The following is a 25,000-nucleotide window of genomic DNA, read 5'->3' on the forward strand; positions in this document are numbered from 1 at the left end:
ATATATATTCACACGATAGATTTTGCATGTTTTACACACACACAGAAAGACTTTAATGTACATATACCATTAGGTTACTGTCTGCAGTGTATTACATATAAACTTAATTTAAAGCATATTCATTTTTTTCATTTTATTATCAATAAAAATTATCTAGCAGTAAATATATGACAGATTATATTATATATACATAAACACACACACACACACACATGTACACAAAAGTATATATATTAATATATATATACACCAAAATATGGAGACACACACACATATATAGTTTTACAGAGATACATATATATGCACACTTACACACATGGACGTATACGTATATATATACACTACTGGGTTTTCTTGGTTTTGCTTATGATTAATTTTCTGTTCATACAATCATTATTAAAACACGTAACTGCCCCTTCATGCAAATATACATACATACACGCACACACATCATTATCATTTGCCTTCCATGCTGACATGGGTTGGACCATATATATATATATATATATATATGCACACACACACATAAAGAGGACCCGTTGTGAAAAACAAGACCTACTAATTTTGAGGGATTATTTTTATATCTTAGAGCAGCTAAGTTTATGCAGAACTGATAGATATAAGGTAGATAGGTAGAAAGTATGTGTGTGTGTGTGTGTGTGTGTGTGTGTGAGAGAGAGAGAGAACGACGAAAACACTCTAGCAGTGTTCAGCAATGAAATGGTTGGCAGGTTATTGTTACTGTTGTAAAAAGAGTTGATATGTAAAGCAGACAATTGGGAGTCCAATATATTATTATCTAAATCTGCCCTATGTTTAATTAGTAGAAAGAGAGAGAGAGAGAGAGAAATTTAAATAAACCAAAAAAAAAAAAAAAAAAAAAAAAAAAAAAAAAAAAGAAAGAAAGAAAGAAAGAAAGGAAACCATTTCTTGAAGGGTGAGAATAAATACGAAGTGGCGAGTATTAACTGGTTTCTTCCAGGGCAGTCATCAAGTCTGTCATGGTAACTTCCTCAATGTCTCCACCACCATCACCTTTCTCCGTCTTGAACTGTTGGTGCCAATGTTTGGTAGGGTTCTGTTGTTGCTTGTGGAATGTTCTCACTGAACCTTTACCAAAACAGATGTTTTTAGGAATCCTGAAATAGAATGGAAAAGAAAAAGAAAAGGAAAATGGCATTACATTTGACTTTAATCGCTGATCTAACACCAAATGTCAAATCTCTGAGCTAAAGATGTTGGACTCGTAATCCTAAATCTCAAAAAAGTGAGGGGTTCAAATACTAGAGCAAGCATTATATGTTGCACAAAGACAAAGGTCAGCAGACATGACCCGTTAGTGTGACTTCTCTGACAAGAGATGAAGAGGAGGGACTTACTGTCTGCTTCAGTCAGAGGCAACATATCAAGATGTTGAATAACATGCAGACCAGACACCCGATCCTACTAAAAGCACCTAAAGGCTACCCTACAGCACTGACAGGCTGGCAACCCTGGTATGTATATCTGTGCGGTACACAGCCACTTGTATGTTAATTTCACAAGCTGGTCTCTAATGATGACTCTCTAGTTGTGAGATAAACAACAACCACAATTCTAAGCTATAGACATTGACAATTACTTACTTGTTATATTTCTTTGTGGTGGTGGTGGTGGTGGTTGTTGTTGTTGTTGGTGGTGTTGCTGTTGCTGTTGTTACTTCCATGTTGTCCACTTTACTCTCTGTCTTATCTTCTGTCTCTGCTGTTACACTTTTACTGCAACAACAATTGTTAAACAGTCATTTAATAACTGAAAATCTATCACCAAAATCAGACTTCAAGCATTTTAGAAAGGGAGGAGTCATTCTATTAACCCTCAATATATCACTGGTATGAACGTTAGCATGCAGGACAAAATGCTTAGCAGCATTTCGAGTTCAAATTCCGCTGAGGTTGACTTTGCCTCTCATCCTTTCAGGGTTGATAAATTAAGTATCAGTTGCGCACTGGAATGTCTGTGTGTCCATCCTTTTACTTAATATTTGGATCAAAACAGTATTTGTTGACTGTAAAGGAAACAATTCCATGGCAACAATTAGTTGCACACTCTTATTATAGTGTTAGAGGTGGTAATAAGTTGGTACTAGAAGTAGGCAGGGGTAAATTGAGGAAGGAAGTTTGATGTGCAGGAAATAAAGAGTAAGAGACAGAGATGCAGGGATAGAGAGGGAAGGAGAGAGGGAGACAGACAGAAGGAGAGAGGAAAAGAGACAGAGGAAAGAGGGATGGGAGAGGCAGAAGGAAGGAGGGAGTATAAGAGTGATTTAGTAAAAGCATCAATCTTACCATTTATTTTTCTGTTTATCAAATCGGAAGTTGGCAGGATATTTATGACATTTAATCATGTGTTCCTTCCTGTCTTGAGATGTCTGGAATTTCTGTCCACATGCTTCCAGTAAGCAGCTAAACTGTAACAGAGTTTGGAGATACAATTGGTAAGAAAGAGGTTTGGAATAATAATAATAATAATAATAATAATAATAATAATAATATATACACACACACACATCACCTGCGAGATGACCAAAAAAATGTTATATAGTTACCATTGGTTTTTTGCCTGACATAATATCAAACATGACATCATGCCACTCTTGTATATGAAGTCCGAGGAGGTAGGACGATGGAAATATACGGCGACACGTGGCACAAGTGTTCCGATGGAGGCTGTTGTAGTGACATTCATAACTGAAATAAGAACAACAATAATCTTAGTATAATGGGCATTATGTCCGTCTGTCTGTGCCCTCTTCACGGTCAACGGGCTCAAAATGCTTTTCGGGATTATGAAGGAGGTAACCAGGAAGGTTTTTAACGAAAACAATGTGAAAAAGTATGGTTATTTAGTGGATATTGAGGGTAATTGTTCAGTTTACGGGCTTAAAAAGAAAATTAAGAGGGGGAGATAACTAATAAAAGAAGCAAAGGGAAGTAAGTCAACTTCTTACTAAAATGGGCGCTATGTCCGTCCGTCCGTCTGTCTGTTCTCTTTTCACGGTCAAACGGCTGGACCAATGGTCACGACCACCTCCAGGCCATAGGAGAAACACAAAATGTAACCCTTTAGCAGTCAGATTATTCTGTCAAATATAATGCTTATTTTATTCATACTGCTCTGAATCAATCAAGCATTATCGTGTAGCTTCAAAATATTGTATATTTCTAGAATGACATTGTAGGTGTGAGGAGCTGGGTCTGGTCAGTTTGAAACTAAAACAGAATGCTTAGGCCTGGTGTCAGTTTAAATGCAAAAGATTGAGGGTGTTAATTATAATTTACCTACCTTACTAAGTTATTGAAGGTCTTTTGACAGCCAGCCATACCACAGGGAAACTCAGGGACTCTGTAAATAAAATAAAATCAAGTGTACAAGCATAGATAGGATAACAATCAACACTCAAGAAATTATCTAGTAATTTAAAGTTGCAAGTTCAAATACTGTTAAAGTCAACACTTCCAGTTTTTGTTAATAAAAAAAAAAATTACTGTTCATTTGATGACATCGACACTAAGATTTTGGCATCAATTTACAGCGACTTGTGTTCGTGAGGGTGCCAAAGAGAGAATAATCAACCATAACTTCACCATCACAATCACAGCTACCACCATTGGTGATGGTGATGATGCTTATGGAGGTACCACCAATTACCAAACAGTATAACCGTCACCATCACAACCATAACCACCAACATCAACTTCACTGCAACTACCATTACCATCACAACCTCCAATGGTACAACTATCACCATCATAAGCAACCACAAACCACCAAAACCATTGACTATTATTGACTACAGTACGAGAGGCTGTGGTGACACTGGGTCTATGCAGACAGGGGACAAGAAAAATATTAGGAAAATAAATGAGATCCTTACTTGTTAATAAATTCTTCATCGGCCAAAGACATTTGCTTCAGCAAGAGGTTACAAAAAATGTCTCCATCTTCAAATAAACTATCGCCAGGAAGTAAATGGCGTTTCTTTGGGTTCCACTGACAAGAGAATGGTTTGTGCTGCATTGCTACAATTGTCTATTGTCTCGTCAAATCTAAAAAGTTCGATTTCTGTACGGAGGAATAACAATAAAAAGGTAAATACTTCTTGTTTATCTTCTTCTTAAAAGTATTTATATGGTTTCTGTTCCATTTTTTCAATGGCTTTTAAGATTGAGATGAAGATGAAAATTTGGATACCAACATCAACGAGAAAATAGTAAATTTCATAGCGGTTCATTTTTATAGTGTGAGCGTAAGTTCTAGTGCCACTGTACATGGCAGAGAAACATGATGGATATTCAAGCGTGCGGTTTGAATATCGTTGCTTTACATCAAACATTTTCTCATTATGCAATACTCAACTTTCTTGTCTCTTTAAAAGTGTTTTCAACACCTTGTAAAAAGAAAACAATAAAATTGTTAATTGTGGGGGGAGGGGGTCAGTTTGTCAAGGGAAAAAAAAGGGAAGGAAAAATGGGTAAGGTAATTAGAGTTTCATTTTGTGTGATAATTACTCGTTTAGTGGATATGTGAGTTTGTTCATTAGATCATTGATTTGGGACTTTAAAGTTTCCAGAATGTCTGCAGAGATGAATAGGTGAGTGTCATCAAGGTCTTGAATTATGAACTTTTTACCCAGGGTATTTCTGTCATCAAGTTGAAGCAGGAACTGTTTCATAGCAGGGTCACATTCAGTAAGGACACCTTTTATCACATTAACCATGGTGAACAGTGTTGTTATTTAGGGTAGGGGATGGGGTAGGGGGTATTTAGACACCAGATTCCTTAAGAATGGTAGAAAACATGTCAGTGAAAAAAACCCTTCAAAGTGATTTTGTAGGGGTCCAAGAAAATAGAAGACCTGTGAAGGAGAAAATAGGACATTTTTACAAAATAATAATCATTTTTAACAGAAATACAAGGATAGAAATTGAGTGGGGGGGGGGGGGGGTAGTCATTTATATCAACTAGTCACCAAGTACACTGGTATTTTATCAACTTTGAAAAGATGAAAGGTAAAACTGACCTTGATGTAATTTGAACTTAGAACATAAAGGCCTGTCACTAAATACCATTAAACATTTTGTCTGATGCTCTACTGATTCTACCAATCCATAACCTTATAATAATGGTTTCAAATCTTGGCACAAGGCCAGCAAGTTCAAGGGAGCAGGTAAGTCAGAGGAAATGGCCAATGTAAGAGAACCAATCAGACAATATGGAAGTCAATACTATTAGCTCTCAAAGCACGAATTCTAGAATGTTGTTGGATAGATGTTCTTCTTTGTGTACCTTTGATCTTCGTTATCAACTGTTACCAATGTGGCTCTTCATGGTCATTTGTTTTAGATGCTATCCTGCATAAACATTTCTCTACCTTATTAACTAATTTCTCCTGGTCCTTTCTATAAGAAACAACTGCAAATGTACAAAATCGAGTCTTTACTAGAGCAAGCTGAAACACATGAATGGCTTGACAAATTTACTTTTGTTTGAAAACCAAGTAATAGGTCACTACTGGTCCATTTGTGATTTGCAATGATGTCCAGAAACAGTTAAGCTAGTCAAGTCAGACTCACTACATACTAATCTTAAATATATTCTCAGCTCTCATTCTTCATTACACAATAATATTTCCCAAGTGGGACAGTAGTCTCGTAAGCAAGGCTAATCTAATGACTTCGAGACCTACCATGCCTGTCATCAATGAACTTTTGTTGTTCAAAGGAAATCGCATCACACAATCACTGGGGAGACATCATCAGTGAAATAGTTTGGTTGTTGTTGATTTTCAATTAAAGATTGGTGAAAAACGCGATAGTGTGTTCCTTAATTAATGTCTCCTGCAGTAAGTTATTTCTCTTAAGTAAACCAGAAGCTGAACTGTTTCATTAGTCGTTGAATAAAGTCTTTAGTGCACAAATCTGTCTTCGTTACTTATTGCTATTAGACATGCAGGTCTATGCCGAGTTACCGTAGGTCTCGAGAGAGACAGTGGTCTGTGGAGACACACGCACGGGTCTATGGGGAGACGGATACTTGTCTACGGAGACTATAGTAAGGCAGACAATGGAGAGGTACGGGTTTATGGCGAAACAGTCTAAAGAGATATACGCATGTCTACAGTTAAGATACTGATCTACAGAGAGACATACCTTGATCTATTAAATGACACATGGATGTCTGTGATTAAGACTCTCGTCTATGAAGACATATTGGTCTATGGAGAAACCTAGACATGTCTATAGTGAGATACAATAGTTTAAGGAGATATGCTGCTCTATTGAGAAACATTAGTCTCTGGTGAAATACACTAGTTTAAAGAAAGACATAGGTCTATAGAGAAACACACTGGACTATGGAGAGAGACACACACATTGGACTATGGAGAAACGATGGTGAAAGATGAAAGAAACAATGTTTTGGTGTGAGACACAGCAAAATCGCAACATCGTAGCATTTATGGGAATGTGGGCAACTAAGATTAAGAACAACAACAAAGAAAGATAAACAGCATGGAGAGAAGTGAAGAATGACTTGTAAAATTTGTTTTGTTTAAATAAACAAGGGGAAAAAAAGAAAGAAAATCTAATAATGTCCATCACCTTATCTGCTTCTTCCTGCCATAACGAGGCTATGTTGCAGCTTTTAGCTTTACACTGCTCTAGCAGCCGTCGTACACAGAAGCTTTATTTCTTTTCATTTACTGTTGATTTGAAATATGGGTAGATAAATGAAAAAGAAAGATGAAAAATAGGTGCTAAATAAGTTTAAATGAAGGAGACCAGCTTCTTTCTTCTTCGACGACGACGACAACAACATATAGTTCCTTAATGAAGGTAGTTGCGCGATTACCTCCCTTCGCTACCGTCACGGAACGTGTTTGTCTTTATATCTACTAAAAATATTGATGAAAGATATAATTAAAGATTATATTTTTCTATAGGAAAAATAATAACTTCTTAAAATTGCATTATGAATTTATATTTTTCCAACATAAATAATAAATACGCAATTCGCTGTTCCACTATTTAATTATATATAATTATGTAGTAATATTTCGGCTCTGGCGGCACAGTTGCCTCCATAGCTCAGTGGTTAGAGCACTGGTCTTGTAAACCAGGGGTCGTGAGTTCGATCCTCACTGGGGGCTGCTATGGTAGCTTTTTTATTTTATTTTTCACATATGATTTGTATATTTTAAAATTTAATTTTGTATTTTCCTTTATCCAAAATTACTACCACTTGAATTCGTTGATTCCACGCGAAAAATCCGAGGATTTTTTTCTTTTTTTTTTTTAGGAAAAGCACTGGGGTGTACTTGTAAAAATTTACCGAAAATCGTGCGGGTGAAAGTATTAAAATTTACCAAAGTTAATCTTGGCAGGATTTGAACTCAAAACGTAGAGTCGTAATAAATACCGCAAAACATTTTCCCGACAATTTTGTATCCTACATTCAATCCTAGATTACTCTTTCAACATTAATCAATTTCTTTTCTTCGTGATAAAGACAAAGATTAAGGGTTTGGTCTATAAACAATAACACATGCTAACGTTATTCATAAACTATTATAATATATTTTAATATTGTTGTAACTTTTTTTACTTTCAACATTAAAAAGAAAAATTATATAATGCCGTAAAATTTATTCAGAATATGTTCATAAACGAATAAAAATTTTGAGTGGGAAAACCAGAAAACTAGGCAGACGACATATAGTTGGATAGTTATTGTTTTTCTCTCACAGACATGTCTTTATTCGAATTTATTTGGACTTATATTTCAGCCAGTTAAAATTTAAAAAAAATTTGTTTGTTTTTAACGAAACAGAATTGTATTAGATTTGCGTTGCAGGAATTATATAAAATTTACGAAACTTTGCTACGAATAACATAATACTTCATATGTTACATTTTATGTTTGCTTAATTGTTTTTGTTAACTTAATAATTTATTTCATTTTTATTTATTTATACATTTAATTATTAATAATAAATAACAACCTATATTTTATTTAATTATTAATAATCGGTTATTTATTCATTAATAACTGAAACGTCGTAATCATTCGGCAGTTTCCGTGTTCCACGTAAGCAGGGAGAAACTCGGGAAGTCGATAAGAATGGCCCTAGTAGAACCTTGCAATAAATCTTTTCTATTTTCTAATTCTCTCTTCGAAAACAGACTACTCAACATGGAAAAGTGGTTCTTTTATGGGGTCAGAAACCCCTTCTGCCATTCTACAAGGTCTACATAGTTTGTTTCGATTCGCGTTAACCTCTGTGACATTTGTTTACCAAATTCCAAACTTTCTCAGACATCTCTCAAACTGCTTGTTATGTAAGTACCCCTGATTATGTCATAGTCTTATATAAACACCTTTCTTTTAAACCCCGCTTTAAAAGAAGTTATTTTCCCCTTTTCCCTTGTAAGATCTCAACGGGCACTCCTATAATATCTCTACAATCACTCCTTTAAATTGGTTGTTTCAACAATAACTAAATCTACTTTTAAACATCGTAAACATTCGGTCACAACTAAATTAAAAGTTATCACCGAATATTAAACTTGTTGAAAGTCAAAACAACAGCACATGTACTCTATTAGTCCCGATTCAGCTACCACCAACTCAAATAATCCATTATTCTATAGTCATCGTCAACACAAGTTTACCCTTCATTACTCCCTATACAATCAATTTATTTTATTCTTTAACTGTGATTTACTTTGAAACACAAAGAAAACAGTAAAAACAGCCAGAACTAAAATCAGAGCACCACAGCCAATAAAACAAACATTTAAAAATTGGGTGAATATTGTTTGAGAACGAGAAGTTTTCTGAACTCGTGCCAGAAGTTTGGGTGGTACTTGAGTTTTTGGGATATTTGGGTGTTAACTGTGAGGTAGGAGTGGGATCTTTTATCAACGGAGCACATTGAGACCAGCAGGCTTCTTGTGTTTTGGCCAGAGACAGAGTTGAATCTGTTCATCATTAGTTTGTTGTTGTTTACTCCAGTTTAGATGTGATTGATCAAACCTATGGTCTCAAGCATTCCATCTTTGACCTTCCCATCTCTTTTCTAAGAGGGTAAGGTAGGATGTGAGGGAGACTTCACTGTTATTTCTAAAAAGTTGAGCAACTTTTAGAGGAGGACTCGTTTGTTATATATTCTGGAGATAACTGGATACATAATTGGATGTGATTAACAACAATATCTTTATGGCTATTGTGAATCCTTTCTCAAACTTGATCTATCTCCCTAACAATCTTGGCTCTTTCTTTGTCCCACAACTGTCAATTGTCTTTTATCGTCTCCTTAGCAATATTGAGTCTCCCACTGTCCTACGATTGTTTTCTGTCATCTCCCTTACAATCTTTGGTTTCTCACTTCCTCACAACTGTCCACTCTCATATCCCTGAGTCTTCCACTGTCCCACTACTGTCTTGTCACCCTAACAATCTTGGATCACACGATGCCCTAAAATTGCATTCTATCATCTAACAATCGTGAGTCTCCCACTACCCCTGTCCACTGTCATCTCTGCTTCATTTTTGAAATTTAGATCAGATTTTATCTATTTTTTGTTGTAGAGCCACCTGAAGATTATATCTGGTCACCAGATAATATCTGGTGACAATATCCTGCTGTGTTAAATGGAAGGTCGTCAGCGACGTCATTCACTAGAGCTACGTTCCAAACAGATTAAAGAGAATTTACTTCTGTGAGCATTTTTCTTGTATCATCATCATCATCATCATCATCATCATCATTGATATAATATCCACTTATCCATGCTTCCATTGGTGAGAATGAATTTCTTGATGTGGTTTTTATACAGCTGGATGCCCTTCCTCTCACCAACCCTCACCTGTTTCCAACTACACGTTTTCAAGGAAGTTTCGAAATGAAGGATTCCGTTCATGTACAGCTATCATGCAATCTCAAGACAAAATCACAGACACACTGGCACTCTGTTGGTTACGACAGCAAGGGTTCCAGTCGTGCCGATCAACGGGAACAGCCTACTCATGAAATCAACATGCAAGTGACTGAGCACTCCATAGACATGTGTACCCTTAAATTAGATCTCAGGGAGATTCAGTGTCACAAAATGTAACAAGGCTGGTCCTTTTAAATACAGCTACTACTTCTTTTCGCCAGCTGAGTGGACTAGAGCAACATGAAATAAAATATCTTGCTCAAGGACTCAATGTACCAATGGTAATTGAACTCACAACTGTGAGCCAAATATCCATAACCACTAAGCCATGTACATTCACACACACACACACATGATGGACTTCTTTCAGTTTTTGCCTATGAAATCCACTTGCAAAGCTTTAGTCAGTCTGGATCTTTGGTGGAAAACATTTGCCCAAGGGGCAATGCTGTAGGTACCATCAACTATTGCCTTCTTTATTTTAGAATCTTTTATCTTTCACTTGTTTCAGTCATTAGATTGCAGCCATGCTGGAGTACTACTTTGAAAGACTTTTAGTCTAATAAGTCAACCCTAGTACTTAATTTATTTTTAAGGCTAGTACTTATTCTATTGGTCTCTTTTGCCAAACTGCTAAGTTATGGGGATGTAGACACACCAACAGCATGTGCTAGTGTGGGACAGAAACCCAAAGACTAGCCCTCCCCACACACACACACATGTAGTTATACATATAGTTATACATATAGTTATATATATATGGAGGATTCACAAAAAAAAAAAAAAAAAAAAAAAAAAAAACGAAAGACGAAGACAAATGGTGTAGACAACAAACAGATGTATTAGTATAACGCTCTAAGTTCATAGCTGTGTGTGCAAACGATAGAGAAAGGAGTGTATAATATCCTGAAATCAAAAAGATTATTTACCTGACAAATATCACATGAAAGTCTGTGATAATGAATATGATATGTGTGTGTGTGTGTGTATGAGTGCAACCATGGCTGAGTGGTTAAGCAGTCCATTTCATCATTTGGAAGTTTTGGATTCAATGCCACTGCATGGTCTTTTTGCAAGTGTCTTCTGCAATAGCCTTGGGTTGATCATTGTTTTGTAAGTGGAATTTGGTGGAATCTGCATGTGTGAGTTCATGTCTGTATGTATGTCTTGTATCATAGCAGACGACAGAAGACAGTTGTGGGGCAGTGCAAGTCCAAGGCTGTTAGGGAGATGACAGTAGACATTTGTGGTGTAGTGGGAGACTTGAGGTTGTTAGAGAGATGACAGAAGACAGTTGTGGCGCAGTGAGAGTTCAAGGTTGTTTGGGAGACGACAGACAATAGGTTTGGGGCAGTGGGAAACCCAAGATTGTTAGGGAGATGACATCAGACAAATGTGGAACTGCAGGAGACCCAAAAATTGCTAGAGATTCCCAGATCAATGACTGAAATCAGTTGAAGAATATATATACTCTCTCATCCACACTTGCAAATATATTAGCTTCTACATACTTTAGTCAGTGACTCTTTACAGATTAGTGAAAATCGCACTAGACTGTTAACTGCTACCTATTAAATGTCTTTGATTTGTAGAATAGGAACACCATGTCTCTGTATGCCATAAGAAGTCAGTAAAATGTTTGGCATCAAGAATGGTATTACTCCTTAAAACTCAGCTTCAAAAAGTCTCATTCAACTGAGAGCAGCGTGGAGAAGGTAGATATAAAATTGATGACAGTTCCCTTATCCCTGCAGCTTAACCATCTATTTTATTTTCCTTTTCCATAGATTGTTCTGCAGCATATTACATGAGTATGGTCCATTATCAGTGAACAGCAGTGAATTTCAGCAGGTGTGGACATCAATTACTCCTGACCAACAGAATATTATACAATTTTCTGGGGGTTTGTCCAACTTTCTACTACAGTCCAATAATGTCTCTTTTATTAAACCTGACATTCTTTTCCTGAAGAAAGACATTTCAGAAGACAGCCAAATCACTGAACAACACCTGCAAACAGATTCTGATACATCAAACCATATCCAAACAGGTACAGCTTAATGCTTATCTCTTTTTCTCTCTCTCTCTCTGATTTTTTTTTTTGTCTAACTTTTTCTTTGTTACCTCTCTTATTGTCTCATACACACACACACATACCACACCTTGTCAATTTTGAAGTATTTTTTTTTACTCTTTTTTACTTGTTTCAGTTATTTAACTGCGGCCATGCTGGAGCACCGCCTTTAGTCGAGCAAATCAATCCCAGGACTTATTCTTTGTAAGCCTAGTACTTATTCTATCAGTCTCTTTTGCCGAACCGCTAAGTTACGAGGACATAAGCACACCAGCATTGTCGAGTGATGTTGGGGGGACAAACATAGACACAAACATATACACATACATACATATATACGATGGGCTTCTTTCAGTTTCCATCTACCAAATCCACTCACAGGCTTTGGTCGGCCCAAGGCTATAGTAGACGACACTTGCCCAAGGTGCCACGCAGTGGGACTGAACCCAGAACCATGTGATTGGTAAGCAAGCTACTTACTACACAGCCACTCCTGTGCCTTTGCAAAGTCTGCATTAGAATTGAGTAGTATGTCTCTCTCTCTCTCTCTAACTTTTCTTTTTCATAACATTTAATAGATTTTTACCACGTGTTATTATTTCAGCCAAACGTGAGTCTCTTTCACTGCAGAACATTGTTTTCAATGTTTTTGGAGATGTCCTTACCCCAGACAAGAATCAAAAAAATACTCAGAACTGTCCCAGACAAACTGCTGTTTCGGTTACTGAGAGTGCGACACAAGATATTTGCATTGATGCCTTGAAATCAGAAGAGCACAGTTCAAATCATCGCAACAATTCACGAAAGAAGGCTTGGAAACGTGTAAAAAACAAGGAGGCTTCACCCACAAAACTCCATGGCAACAGTCAGTCTCAGACATGTAAAGAAAAACCTTTTTCAGATGAAAGAACACTGATTGAGTGTCAGCCAGGGTCTTCTAGATGTGATCCCTTGGTAAATAGTTTATTTCCTTTCTTCCTTCTTTTAAAAGACAGCTTTACTTCACAGATGAAATTACTAACAATAAAACAGTTGTTTAACCCTGGTCAGTCCTGTTCCACTAGACCTATCATCTATCCAGCTATACCCATCCTGTTACTTTTTAAGATAGCAGTGTGATTTTATGGAGATTTGGCTGCTATTTCAAGCACGTTATCACATAGAGGTTTAATTTACATAATTCTGTGTGCCTCTTAAAAGTCACCCACCAGCTATTCAGTTCTTAGAGCCTCTGTGTCTCCCTTAAATGTCAACCACCATCTGTTCATGGTTCTTGATATGGGCTTTTGTGTGTCCTGTAAATGTTATCCATTGGCTGTTCACAGTTTTTGATCAGGGTCTCTGTGTCCCTTAAAAGTTATCAACCAACTATTGACAATATTTTGATCTCATTTAAAATGATATCCTTGTTTTCCTGTAGAAGTATGATGAGAAATTTACTCAATTCACTCTGCTTCTCCAATAGTATTAACAATGGCATGGACCACTCATTCTCAACTTCCAGATTCTGACAATCATAAATGCTGCTAACTTTTAAAGCCCTAACATCAATTTTGCACTTTTAGTAAGTTAAAGGGTTAATTTGCTGCCAATCCACAATTTATAATTACTGTTCCAAAACCATCTTATTTACTGTATTTTAACATGAAAGAAGTTTCTATTTTAAGCATTGAATGGCTAATGGGGAGTCCACCAGAATAAAATAGTAATCATAGAAAAAAAACAACGGTTGAGAACCTCTACTTTATAAGGGTCTCTGACACTGGTAGGAAGGAGGTAAGGAGATATTCTGAAACCAGTGGCCTGACTTGAGTGCTGGCAGCAGAGTGTACTCTGCTAAAGGTACTCAGAAGGTAGTGTTAAAACTGGGCAGTGTACTTTGTCTATCACCTGAGTAGATCATGGTGGGATCTGGATTCAGATACAGAAGCATCAGAATAAATACCACATGGCATCTGGTCTTAGAATTTTGCCAATTCTTTGCTTTGGATTGATCCTATTTTTAATCAACCCTGAAAAAGATGTAAAACAGTACTGACTTTGATGGAATTTGAACCCAGAATACAACTAGTCAGAACAAATATTACAAGGCATTCTATCTGATGCTCTAATGACCGTGCCAGCTGATTACACGGAGAATTATGAAAATAGTCAGGAATAAATAATTTGCATTTTTATTCATCTTGAAAGACATCTATTTTTTCCTTGATTTTTTTCACTTTTGAAAGTCCATTCTAACATAAATTCTAATATTCTCTTTCTCTCCCTTGTTATAGATACCGTCCACATATAGCATGGTAGCTGCCAAAAATATCCAAAGCAGAAAACCACCTGACTCTATTGCGTTGAATACTTCCAAGAAAACAGTAAAGGTGCCACCAGATTTGACAGCTTCTGGCAGCAGAGGTGAAATACCATTGTGTTCGATTTGCCATGACACTTTACACAATGATAAAATAAATAAACTGCAATGTGGCCATAGTTATCACGACCTGGTAAGTCTTCCTCTTTTCTGTATCAATCAACAGCAGCACCGTTTCCAATGACAATGAAATTCCTTGAAAACTGCAAAGTCTGTTATTGTCTAATTTTATATCTTCTATGAGCTTTAAAATCCAGACAACTTGGTTTGCAATTAGTTTGTAGTAGTAGTAGTAGTAGCAGCAGCAGCAGCAGCAGCCACGAATTTGAGTATTGCAATACCTTGTCATCATCTGTTGACTTATAAGTTGATGCCATCAGTTCTGTAAAGCTGTAATGATGACAGCAATCCCACTCTGCCAGTGATGGATCATTACCGTATTCTCTGGCCAACCAAAGCGTCATGAGTGGATTTGGTAGATGGAAACCTAAAGAGACCCATTGTTTATATATATATCTATGTGAGTGTGTCTTTGTGTTTATCCTTCCATCACCACTTGACAACCAGTGTTGGTGTGTTTACATCCCCCATAACTTAGTGGTTTGGCAAAAGAGACTGATAGGATAGGTACTTAAAAAATAAGTCCTGGGTTGATTTGTTTGACTAAAGTCCTTCAGGGTGGTGGTCCAGCATGGCTGCAGTCAAATGACTGAAACTTATAAAAGAAAAAGAATACAAGTTGAATTTTTCGGACCAAACTTTGTAGCCAAAAGAGGTAGGTTGACTTATACACCAAGATGGCTTTGGAGGACCATCCATGTGAAATGCAGCAGGATTTGGAAAGATAGTGATGATGTTTGGATGTTTACACTACTCTTTTAACACACACACACACACACACACACACACACATATATATATATATATATATATATATATATATATATATATATATATATATATATATATATATATATACTACATCGACTTCTATGCCCGAAAATGCAGCAACAGCATGTCATATTGGTGTAGTGTCTTCTCCCTGACACAGAGACTGCACCAACAGTAGAAATATAATGTTCCTCGTTAACAACTCTGGCATGTCAGTGTCTCTCATTAACAATATTGAGCTTAATTTATATTGGTGAATCAATCTCCATTGTTTTCTTGTTAACACTGAGCTTAATTATATTAGTGTATCAGTCTCCCTTTCTATCAACACCAAACTTAATTTTTAAGACAATAGAAAAGTCAATAAGCAATAAACATCTCAATGTTATTATTTGATATTTCTATGAGAGCCCCCCAACACACACACACACACATACACACACGCACACACCTCTTTCTAAAGCAAAATTACATGCTAACCATTCCTTCTTTACAATTTTTTTTTTCAGTGTATTCGTAAATGGTTGGAGATCCAGAAAACTTGTCCGACATGTCGCGTGTTGGTGTTATTAACTGATGAATTCCCACCTCTCTCATTTACCACTTGATGTCACTGCCTTCAATTCTTATCATCATTGTCATTTCCCCCTTCTACTCTTGATCTCAACTCCCCCGGCCCTCTCAATATTCACCAGCTCCCACTTTTACTGATATTCATTGTTTTTAACATCAGAAACACAAAATACCTTTCACAAGTTGCTGTTACATCTTCGTTTTTTTTATATCTCTGTCTTGTACGTTGTTGTTATATCATAATTAAAATAACAATTAATTCACCACTGACTAACCTGCTTGCTTTTGTATTAATTACATCACACAATTACCCAAGGTATGAGATATTGTATACCTACTCAGATATGTAGTACCACACAACAACCAAGGTAAGTGATACCACATATCTGTATATCTATCCAGGTATATGGTATATGACACCTACTCAGGTATGTGGTACCACATATCTTCATACTACCCAGGTAGCCACTTGCTTTTTAAATTTTCCCCCATATCTTACCAACTGCTTCAAGTAACAGCTCCATCTAGTGATTTGTGTATGATGGACTGTTTTGCAGCAGCCATCACATGACTGATGACACGGTGGGAGGAGAACTGAAAACTAAGGAAATCCAAATGTTGCATAACCATTCTTGGTGTAGTTCATTTCTCTCAGACAGGAAGGATTGAATCAGTACTGTAGTTTTGTTCCTTGAGTTATTGCCCCTAGTCAGGGGTTATCCAGAGCTGCTGTTCTGTAATATGGTGAGGTGTATCTAATGACAGCTAGGTAGACTGACCTTGCAAGAGTTATTGTTTAGTCCCAGGTCAGAAATAATCAAGCTGACTTATGATCAAAGCTGCTGCTTTTTTTTTTAATTAAAAAATTTTTTTTTTTTTTAGATTGTAGCATTTGCTTTAAGGGAGACCTGACTCTTATTTCTAACAAGTCTAGTGACCACATACAGATTAGCTCATGGCAACTGTAGTTGTGTATCTTAGTCATAATTTCATCATGATATCGGCAGTAGTAGTTGTAATGTTGAAACAGAAGTGAATGAAGCCAGTAAGTTGTGAAGAGCAGAGACTGTTACAGTAGCAGTATAACAGATAAAGAGAGGAGACAATGTGGTAATGTGATATCAGTTTGAAGATTGAAGTGGGGAGGTTATATAAGGATAATTTTCTTCTGAACACTAAGCTGGTACACCTACCTTAATCAGTATTACTTCTGTTATGCAGTTAAACCCCAAAAGGGTTGGATGGGATTGGGGGTTAACTCAGAAATGGGAAGACTAAAACTACTTGATGTTGTTTTGCAGCATGAATAAATGGCTGGAGATGGTGAGTCTTGACAAGGGAAACATTTCCTCTGATCACACTAATTAACTGTTGCTGTTAACCTAATTTAATTAACAGGGAAATAATTTACTAATGAGTCATAGTTTTTCTTGCTTAGTTGTATAGTTGTTGAATATATGTAGTCTTATTGGACTTATATATGTGTGTGACCATGTTTACATATACTTGTGTTGGATATACATATATACTTAGTCATGTTAGATGAATATAATTTTATTGGGCTTATATATGCATGTGTGTGTGTGTATTTATATAAGTGTGTGTGTGTTGGATATATACTTAGGCATATTGGAAATATAGTCACGTTGGATGTATGTAGTCTTATTGGGCTTATATATGCGTGTGTGTGTTGGATATATACTTAGTTATATTGGAAATATAGTCACGTTGGATGTATGTAGTCTTATTGGGCTTATGTGTGTGTGTATATCAAACACCCTCTCATATTTGTTACCATGTCCACTCACTATAGCCACTCTTATGTACTTTTACATCTCTCTCTCTCCCAACTACTTCTATACCTTGTCAGTATGGAAAATGGATGTTAAGTGATGATGATGATAATGAATATAATCATGTGTGTAATATATGTAGTCATTGGATATCTGGTCATGTTTGTGGTAACATTCATAAAACTTGGAACATCAAAAAAAATCCAAGCCTCATATAACACAAATTAATAACTAATATAGGGGCAGATAACTCTAGTCCTTTTTATATTTATTAGGGATTATCAGCAGTAACACTGACCGCATCTTATTTGGGATTATCAGTAGAAATATAGTCAATTTGCTACCTTATTTGGGATTATAGTCACGTGATACATTATTCTGGATTGTCAGTAGAAATATAGTCAATTTGCTACCTTTATGTCTTAATCAGAGGAGAAAGGAAGGATGCATCTGTATTCTTTATCAGAGTTTTGAGACTGATAGGTGAAGAAATAAGTACGATATGGTTTATAGTATTAAAAGACATAAAGAGTTATGGTCAGTCTGGAGTAGTCCAGTTTCATATGATTTCTACAGAATGGACTCTGGTAAATGCTATTCGATTGGGTTAAAGCAAGCATTCTATCAATATAATTGATAGTGTCACCATCTTTCTGTGTTTGTCCATTCCCTAAAAATAGATAATTCTGATATTAGAGTTTTTCTCTTTTGGTTACTATATACTGACTGAAGTGTTACCTGTCATGTGACAGGTACTGTTGAGAACATCATTTTGCCACTGTTGGAAATATCGTCTAATGTTACATCTGTAATTAATTCATAGTTAAACAGTATTATTGTTGTTGGTAACGTATATTTATTGCCAGTATTCCTATAGAAGAAATTTAATGACATATAATTACAGTGAAACATGAAAGAACTAAAGTTATAATTACTATACCTTTATAACAATATCTGATACTATCCAATGAGGCAAAAATGTACTCTCAGCATTATCTGTCACATGATAAGTTTACCAAGAACTCTTAACTGCTGAATTGAATCTCAGTAATAACAATAATAATATTGGTTTCAAATTTTGGCACAAGGCCAGCAATTCTGGGGGAGTGGGGTAGGTTGATTACTGGTTCAACTGGTACTTATTTTATTGTCCCCAAAAGAAGGTGAAAGGCAAAGTCGACCTCGCCAGAACATAAAACATTGGAAGAAATTCCTCTAGGCATTCAGCCCTACTCCTTAACAGGTCTTTCCAACTTGTTACCCCAATAATAATAATAATAATAATGGGTTTATGTGTATGTGTATATATATATATATATATATATATAGTCAATTCAAACATAAACAAGCAAGAAAAAACACAAAAAAAACAACAACGTGAGGACGTGGAATAAGTACAGTGTTATTGGACGCTCAGGAAAGGAAAGAAAAGAAAGAGGATTTCAGGTTTCGAGCGGAGCTCTTCATCAGAAATATAGGAAAAGTCCAAAGAAGAGAAGACAGAGAAAGAAAATCACCAATAATGCACACGCGGTCACATATATATATATATATTTATACATTTTTTATTAGCTTTTTTGATACCAACCTGGCTGAAACCGCCTCTGACTCTGTAGTACAGATGTCTTGTTTTCAAAAGTTCTGAATTAAAATCTTCCACCAAACCTTAGTCACAATTTATGTCCCTAACACTAGCTTAATGATAACTAAGTTATTTTACTAAATTGTTTATTATGTTTAAAATTAATTGAAAGAAACACAGAGCATCTCAACAGGAATATGGTTACAATAGGGTTAAATCTGCCAAAAACATTACAAAAAACTGCTACTCAGAGTTTGTGATATTTTTGTAGCTTTAATAAAAAAAAAAAGCATATTACTCTACCTCGGGTATTCGAATACTATTTTTTTCCCACTTTGTTTCGCATTTATGTGCTTACTTGTGTGCGTGTGTATCATTCTAAAAGTTAATAGTTACCTCATCAAAATCTCATAGCTACAAGATAATGCATGATTATTTCGAGACAATGTAAATAAATAAGCATTACTTTTGATAGAATAATGTGAATGCTAAAGGGTTAAACATAGGGTGCGTGATATATGAAAAAAGGGAGAAATTTATTGACAGTGAACACAAATGTTTGTATTTCTTGGTACTAACAACAATGTTACCTCATGGTGAAATGTTGGAACTATTGGTTTTGAAAGCCATGTAAATAAGTGGAAACATTGTAACTATGTACATTTTAACAAATTTATTAGCTTTAATCTGTTTTAATAACTGATTTGTACATATTTCACATGTATTTTATTTCTGCTTCAGTATTGCTTTTTTGGTGTTTTTTTTAGGCAAAAAATTTTGTGTTTTTAGATATGTTCACTAAAACTAACATAACTTAAAATGACATATATGGAGCTATATACCTCTACATTTCATGTTCAAATCCTACCAAGGTATGATTAAGCTGTAGCACATTTTAGGTTAGCTCTGGTCAACCAGACCTGTGATCTTAAGAGCGACCATATTGTTGTTTCATATATCTAGGACTACATTGTACAATGTGTCCTTTATTAAAATGGCAAAGAAGTGTGATAGCTGCTGTAACTTGTGAGTCTAATAACTACATAAAGACCTCCTTGTTGAATTCCCCTACAATTCAGGGAAGGTAATTGAAAAAGAAAAAGTACTGTAGCAAATATCTTCCTTTGAAAATCTTGTATATACAATTTCTCTTTGTGCCTTTTAGAAAGGCATGCTCATCACAACATCCTGTTTTTGGAGGTGTTTTTTTGTGTGAATCAAAAGTTTTGTGTCAAGTTTAGAAAAGATTGTAACTAACAGCAAAACGCTTTTGCTTTGAGATGCAACTCTGGGTGACCTTTGAGAAATGATTATCTGGTTGTGATTATACATAATTGGTTTAGGTCCCTGAAAGAGAAGCCAGACCTACTTAGATTCACCCCTAGTTAATTCATGATCTTCAAATTAGATCAGTTGCTTGCCGCTGTCACTCCTAATCTCTCAGTCAATTTTTATTCTCTACACACTGTCAGCTTTAACAAACAACTTCATCTTGTTTACAATCACAACCCATTTTAAACCCTTCTCCATGCCAGAGCCGTGCCATTTTGTGACTACTACTACTACTACTACTACTACTACTACATGCAGTGGTAATGATATTACTATTAATTAAAATGTAATTATTATAGCTATAAGCTTCAGTGTGTTAAATCTCCCAAAGACTACATCTGGCTTTTTTCTAGTAATTGCTGTTGCCACCACCATCATCATCATCATTACCACCACTACTATTATTACAAGAAGTACTAGTAGTAGTTGTGGAAGCAGTAACTACTCTAAGAATATATCTGAGCAAGAATTGTAAAATGTTATTAAAATGATTATTTTCTTTGTTTTCATTAATTTTTTGTTCAAATTTTAATCCTTAACTTGCACCTAAATCCCAGTCTCAGCAACGGTTTGGATACTTATTGATCAGACCTCATATAAATAGATGTTGAGATTGATAGAGAAGTCGATATAGAGGTAACCACAGACAATGGTAACTTTAGAAAAGGGCTGCAGATGCCCCTACTCATATTCTGCTCCTGACAATAAATAAGGACTGAAGACTTGAAACACTGAAATAAATATTTTATTACTGAAGATATTTACAAATGTCTACCATTGATAATTTATGTTAAGCAGAGATACCAAACGGTAAATTTAGATATATTTCAACAATAACCTGAAGACAATCACAGCAGACAACAGGAGGCAGTTTCTGGAACTAATTCAACAGTTCTGCTACAACAAAGAAACCATTTTAACAGCGTTTGTCATTATTTTGTGACTTATTCAGGAAGAGAGAGGAGGGCAGGAGAAATTATCCATATGTGTAATGTATGTTAAATATTTTCAGGAGTTTAAGAATATTTCCTCTAAGACTGTTGTATGTACATTTTTATTTTTGGGGAAAATGTGTATACAGTTTTGAATAAAAGCCATTTTTTTTACCATTTATTAAACAGCTGCCATGAGTTTAAAATAAGTTTGAGGAATTTTTAGTTCTCACAAGATGGGGAACATCATCCCTCCAGCACTTCAGAAACTTTCTTTCATGTATGTGTATGTGTTTTGGGGTATATGTGTATAAATATGTGCATGTGTGTATGTATATGTGTGTGTGTATATATGTATATAAACTCAGGGTGGAGGGACACCGGTTTTACTTTCAAAAGAATAGTTTTATGATAACATATTTAGCCAGAGAAGTAAATACCAAACATTTCTTCAAGTACAAGATAACACTTTTGTGTGTGTGTGAGTGTGTGTGCATTTTTCATAAAATATCCTTAACAAATGTTCTTAAAAATTATAATAAATATAGATTTATGGCATAAGTCTATAGTGAAAGAATTTGTGTATGTGTGTATATATTTATATTTAATATAATCTAGGTGAAAAACCTTTTAGCATACTTTCCAAAGCTCCTCTAAGGGTATCAGCTACCATGTGCTATCATAAAGCAGGAATTCTTTTACTGGATATACATGTGGAAATCCATTAATATCCACAGAATTTATAGAAAAGAATTTCATTACAAGAAGACAGAATGGATAGGCTTTAATTCAAATCACTACAGTTGTTCCTGTGCATTAGTATCAGCTGGTAATTGCTGAGCATTTCATATGTCATATGCGTTATTGCATTAATATGATCAAACGATACTGTGTACGTGCACATCTTCAGTATGCTTGAACCTACTCACTTGAAGACGTGTAGGTACACAGCTATTGTTGGATCATATGAATGCAATAGTCTGTACAATATGTGAAACACTCAGCAATTACCAGCTGATATCAATTCACAGAAACAATTGTAGTAATTTGGACTAAAGCCTGTTCATTCCATCTTGTATTGAAATTCTTTTACACATATTTGTGTATGCAACTGTTGTGCATATATATATATACATGTATGTACATATTGTATACAATATATATATATATATATATGTGTGTGTGTCTGTGTACATAAATATAAAATATTAATGCATCTATGTATATGTATTTATTAACTTTTACAAGGTAAATATTTGCATTAACTTGCTCACCTTTGTCAGTTTGAAGAAAGCAAGCTGCAACTTTGATGTCACTGTCAACCTTTGCCTTGTAAAATTGAAATAAAAAGTTACCCTACTAAAAAGAATAATGTTTCAATCTAATGTTAAATTGTTTTGATTTATAACTTGACATGAAAAGAAACATTAATAAATAAATTTATGTGTGTGTATACATGTGTATTATATATATGTATTTTATATATGTGTGTATATACATGTATTTTATATATATATATATATATATATGCATACATATGTATTTATATTGTGTGTTTGCGTGTGTATGTTGTATATGTGTATGTATGTATGTATATGTCAACACACAAACAGAAGTTTTATCGTGTAAGTTTGGTTAAAAGTAGAAGTTTGTAAATTTCTCAAGATTTATTCAGAAATGTCATTGGACGGGTGAAGCAGATATTAGAAGATTGTTCTAGAAATATTTCTCACAACTAATAATAATACTTAAAGGTAGACAGTTTATGGATGTTTTGGTGCATGGCTTATACGTGTATGTGTTGGTGTGTGGTCTTTGTATGTTCTGTTGTGTTGTTGTCGAGTGGTCTATGCTGTGGCAGTGTTTTGGAGTTTATTATAATTTATTATGCTATTTATGATGCTATATGTCATAGAAAATTAAATAACAAATTAAAAGCAGCTCTAGGAATGTAAACTTTATCGGTTGCATGTACAGAGTGTATGTGTTTTGTTTATATGCCAAATTTGCTGCAGGATAACATCGAGGGAAAGCCCCACAAATGATACCAAGTGTTAAAGAATACCTGAATGTCACAGACCAGGTGAGACAAATTGCTTTGGAATCACTGAGAATGGTAGATATTGATATTTCACCATTATTGTGGCTTATCAGTACCATGTACCCAGATCATCTTGAAGTAAAACTAATTGCTGGTCTGTGACTTATATGCAAATGGAGTGAAGCCTATTTGCTGATGTGCTGTGGCATAGCACAAGTGAAAGAAAATTAAATCATGAATTAAATAGAATGTTTTTCTATGTTGTGCTGTGTGTTAATATAATTCCAATTGATTCTATAAATTAGTGTATATGATTGTTGGCACATGTTTATTATAACTGAGTTACAGCATGTATTGGTGGGTTTAAGATGGTATGTGTTGATGTGTATAACATGACATATATCGTAGGTACATCATGACATATGCTGGTGTGTATAACATGGTTTACTATTGTATATATTATGTCACCTGGTATATTATGATATGTATTGCTGTGCATATATCATGGCATGTGTTAGTGTGTATATATCATGCCATGTCATAGGTGTATATATAATAATATGTTGGTGTCTACAGTCTATTAGGGTAAACTATTATTGTATGATACAATATATTATGGAGTATATTACAAAATATTATAAGACTATGTTATGATATGTTACAGTATATGTTAGTGGGTGTATATATTTGAATGTGTATGTGTGTGTGTATATATAAATATATATCATGGTATGTGTTGCACTGTATACAATATTATGTTCTGATATGCTGGTGTATAAAAATGATAAGTTTTATTCTGTTTATATTTTTATCATGAAATAATTTAATAAGCTATCTTTTCTTCTATTACGCTAGGTGTTGTTGCCTGACACCTTGAGGTGTTGTTGTCTGATACCATCTCTTTATATATAACACAGTCTGTCTCTGACTCACTCCATTCAAAGATAACATCTAATGTCTGAGTGGAATCAAGACATTAAACATTGTGACTGTCACAAAGTGGAGCTATGCCATTCATGGAAAAATGACTCATGCAGCCCCTGTGATTCCTGGTTGTAGTTATTTTACACTACATGTTTCACTAAGGACGCTAAGAAGAAAGCATCAACATCCGAACTTCCCATTTATTTCTACTCTCAAAAGAACAGAGACCCTCAACCTGCTACTATCAATGGTTTGGAGAAAATGAAATTTGGTAAGCTGACTTGTGACCGACACATGCAGCATAGATAAAACTAGTTGCCCCAGGGTAACACACATGCTATCATGTCCAGTAGCTGAGATTTCTTATAGTACGACTGTTAGGGAACCAACGATCCACCAAGAAGCTACACATGTATATACTCCCATTTAAGATTGTCTAACATTGTTCACCAAGAATTGTTATTGTTTTACACACACAAAGACACAGACGGACAAATAAACACATGCACACACACA

At 35.2% G+C, this 25,000-nt stretch overlaps 2 protein-coding genes and 1 non-coding gene across 4 annotated transcripts in view; 2 read left to right on the top strand and 1 right to left on the bottom strand.

Annotated features, from left to right (window-relative positions):
- Positions 1-6: 6 nt before the first annotated feature.
- LOC106869847 (zinc finger protein 511) lies at positions 7-4,533 on the bottom strand. Its single transcript, XM_014915757.2, has 6 exons — positions 3,917-4,533; positions 3,325-3,384; positions 2,588-2,729; positions 2,328-2,449; positions 1,626-1,757; positions 7-1,139 (listed from the first exon to the last, which is right to left on the bottom strand). The coding sequence occupies exons 1-6, from the start codon at positions 4,057-4,059 to the stop codon at positions 965-967; spliced, it is 774 nt and encodes a 257-aa protein (XP_014771243.1). The 5' UTR covers positions 4,060-4,533; the 3' UTR covers positions 7-964.
- A 2,583-nt stretch (positions 4,534-7,116) lies between these two features.
- On the top strand, positions 7,117-7,189 carry Trnat-ugu (transfer RNA threonine (anticodon UGU)). The gene has a single exon. It is a non-coding gene; the product is annotated as a tRNA-Thr (tRNA).
- Positions 7,190-8,093: 904 nt separating this feature from the next.
- LOC106869846 (uncharacterized) overlaps positions 8,094-25,000 on the top strand; it is a 17,942-nt gene continuing 1,035 nt past the window's right edge. Inside the window, exons 1-6 of one of the 2 annotated variants that reach the window (XM_014915756.2) lie at positions 8,094-8,378; positions 9,631-9,761; positions 11,768-12,030; positions 12,659-13,008; positions 14,331-14,549; positions 24,416-25,000. The exon at positions 24,416-25,000 is cut by the window's right edge and continues 1,035 nt beyond it. In XM_014915756.2, coding sequence (XP_014771242.1) covers positions 9,694-9,761; positions 11,768-12,030; positions 12,659-13,008; positions 14,331-14,549; positions 24,416-24,472 — 957 coding nt within the window. In that variant the 5' untranslated portion in view covers positions 8,094-8,378; positions 9,631-9,693 and the 3' untranslated portion in view covers positions 24,473-25,000. Of the gene's footprint in view, positions 8,379-9,630; positions 9,762-11,767; positions 12,031-12,658; positions 13,009-14,330; positions 14,550-15,816; positions 16,155-24,415 lie in introns of those variants that run through there. The other variant, XM_014915755.2, reaches the window with a different exon arrangement.

Source organism: Octopus bimaculoides, chromosome 20 (assembly GCF_001194135.2).
Source record: "Octopus bimaculoides isolate UCB-OBI-ISO-001 chromosome 20, ASM119413v2, whole genome shotgun sequence".
In the NCBI taxonomy this organism is placed as follows: Eukaryota; Metazoa; Mollusca; class Cephalopoda; order Octopoda; family Octopodidae; genus Octopus; species Octopus bimaculoides.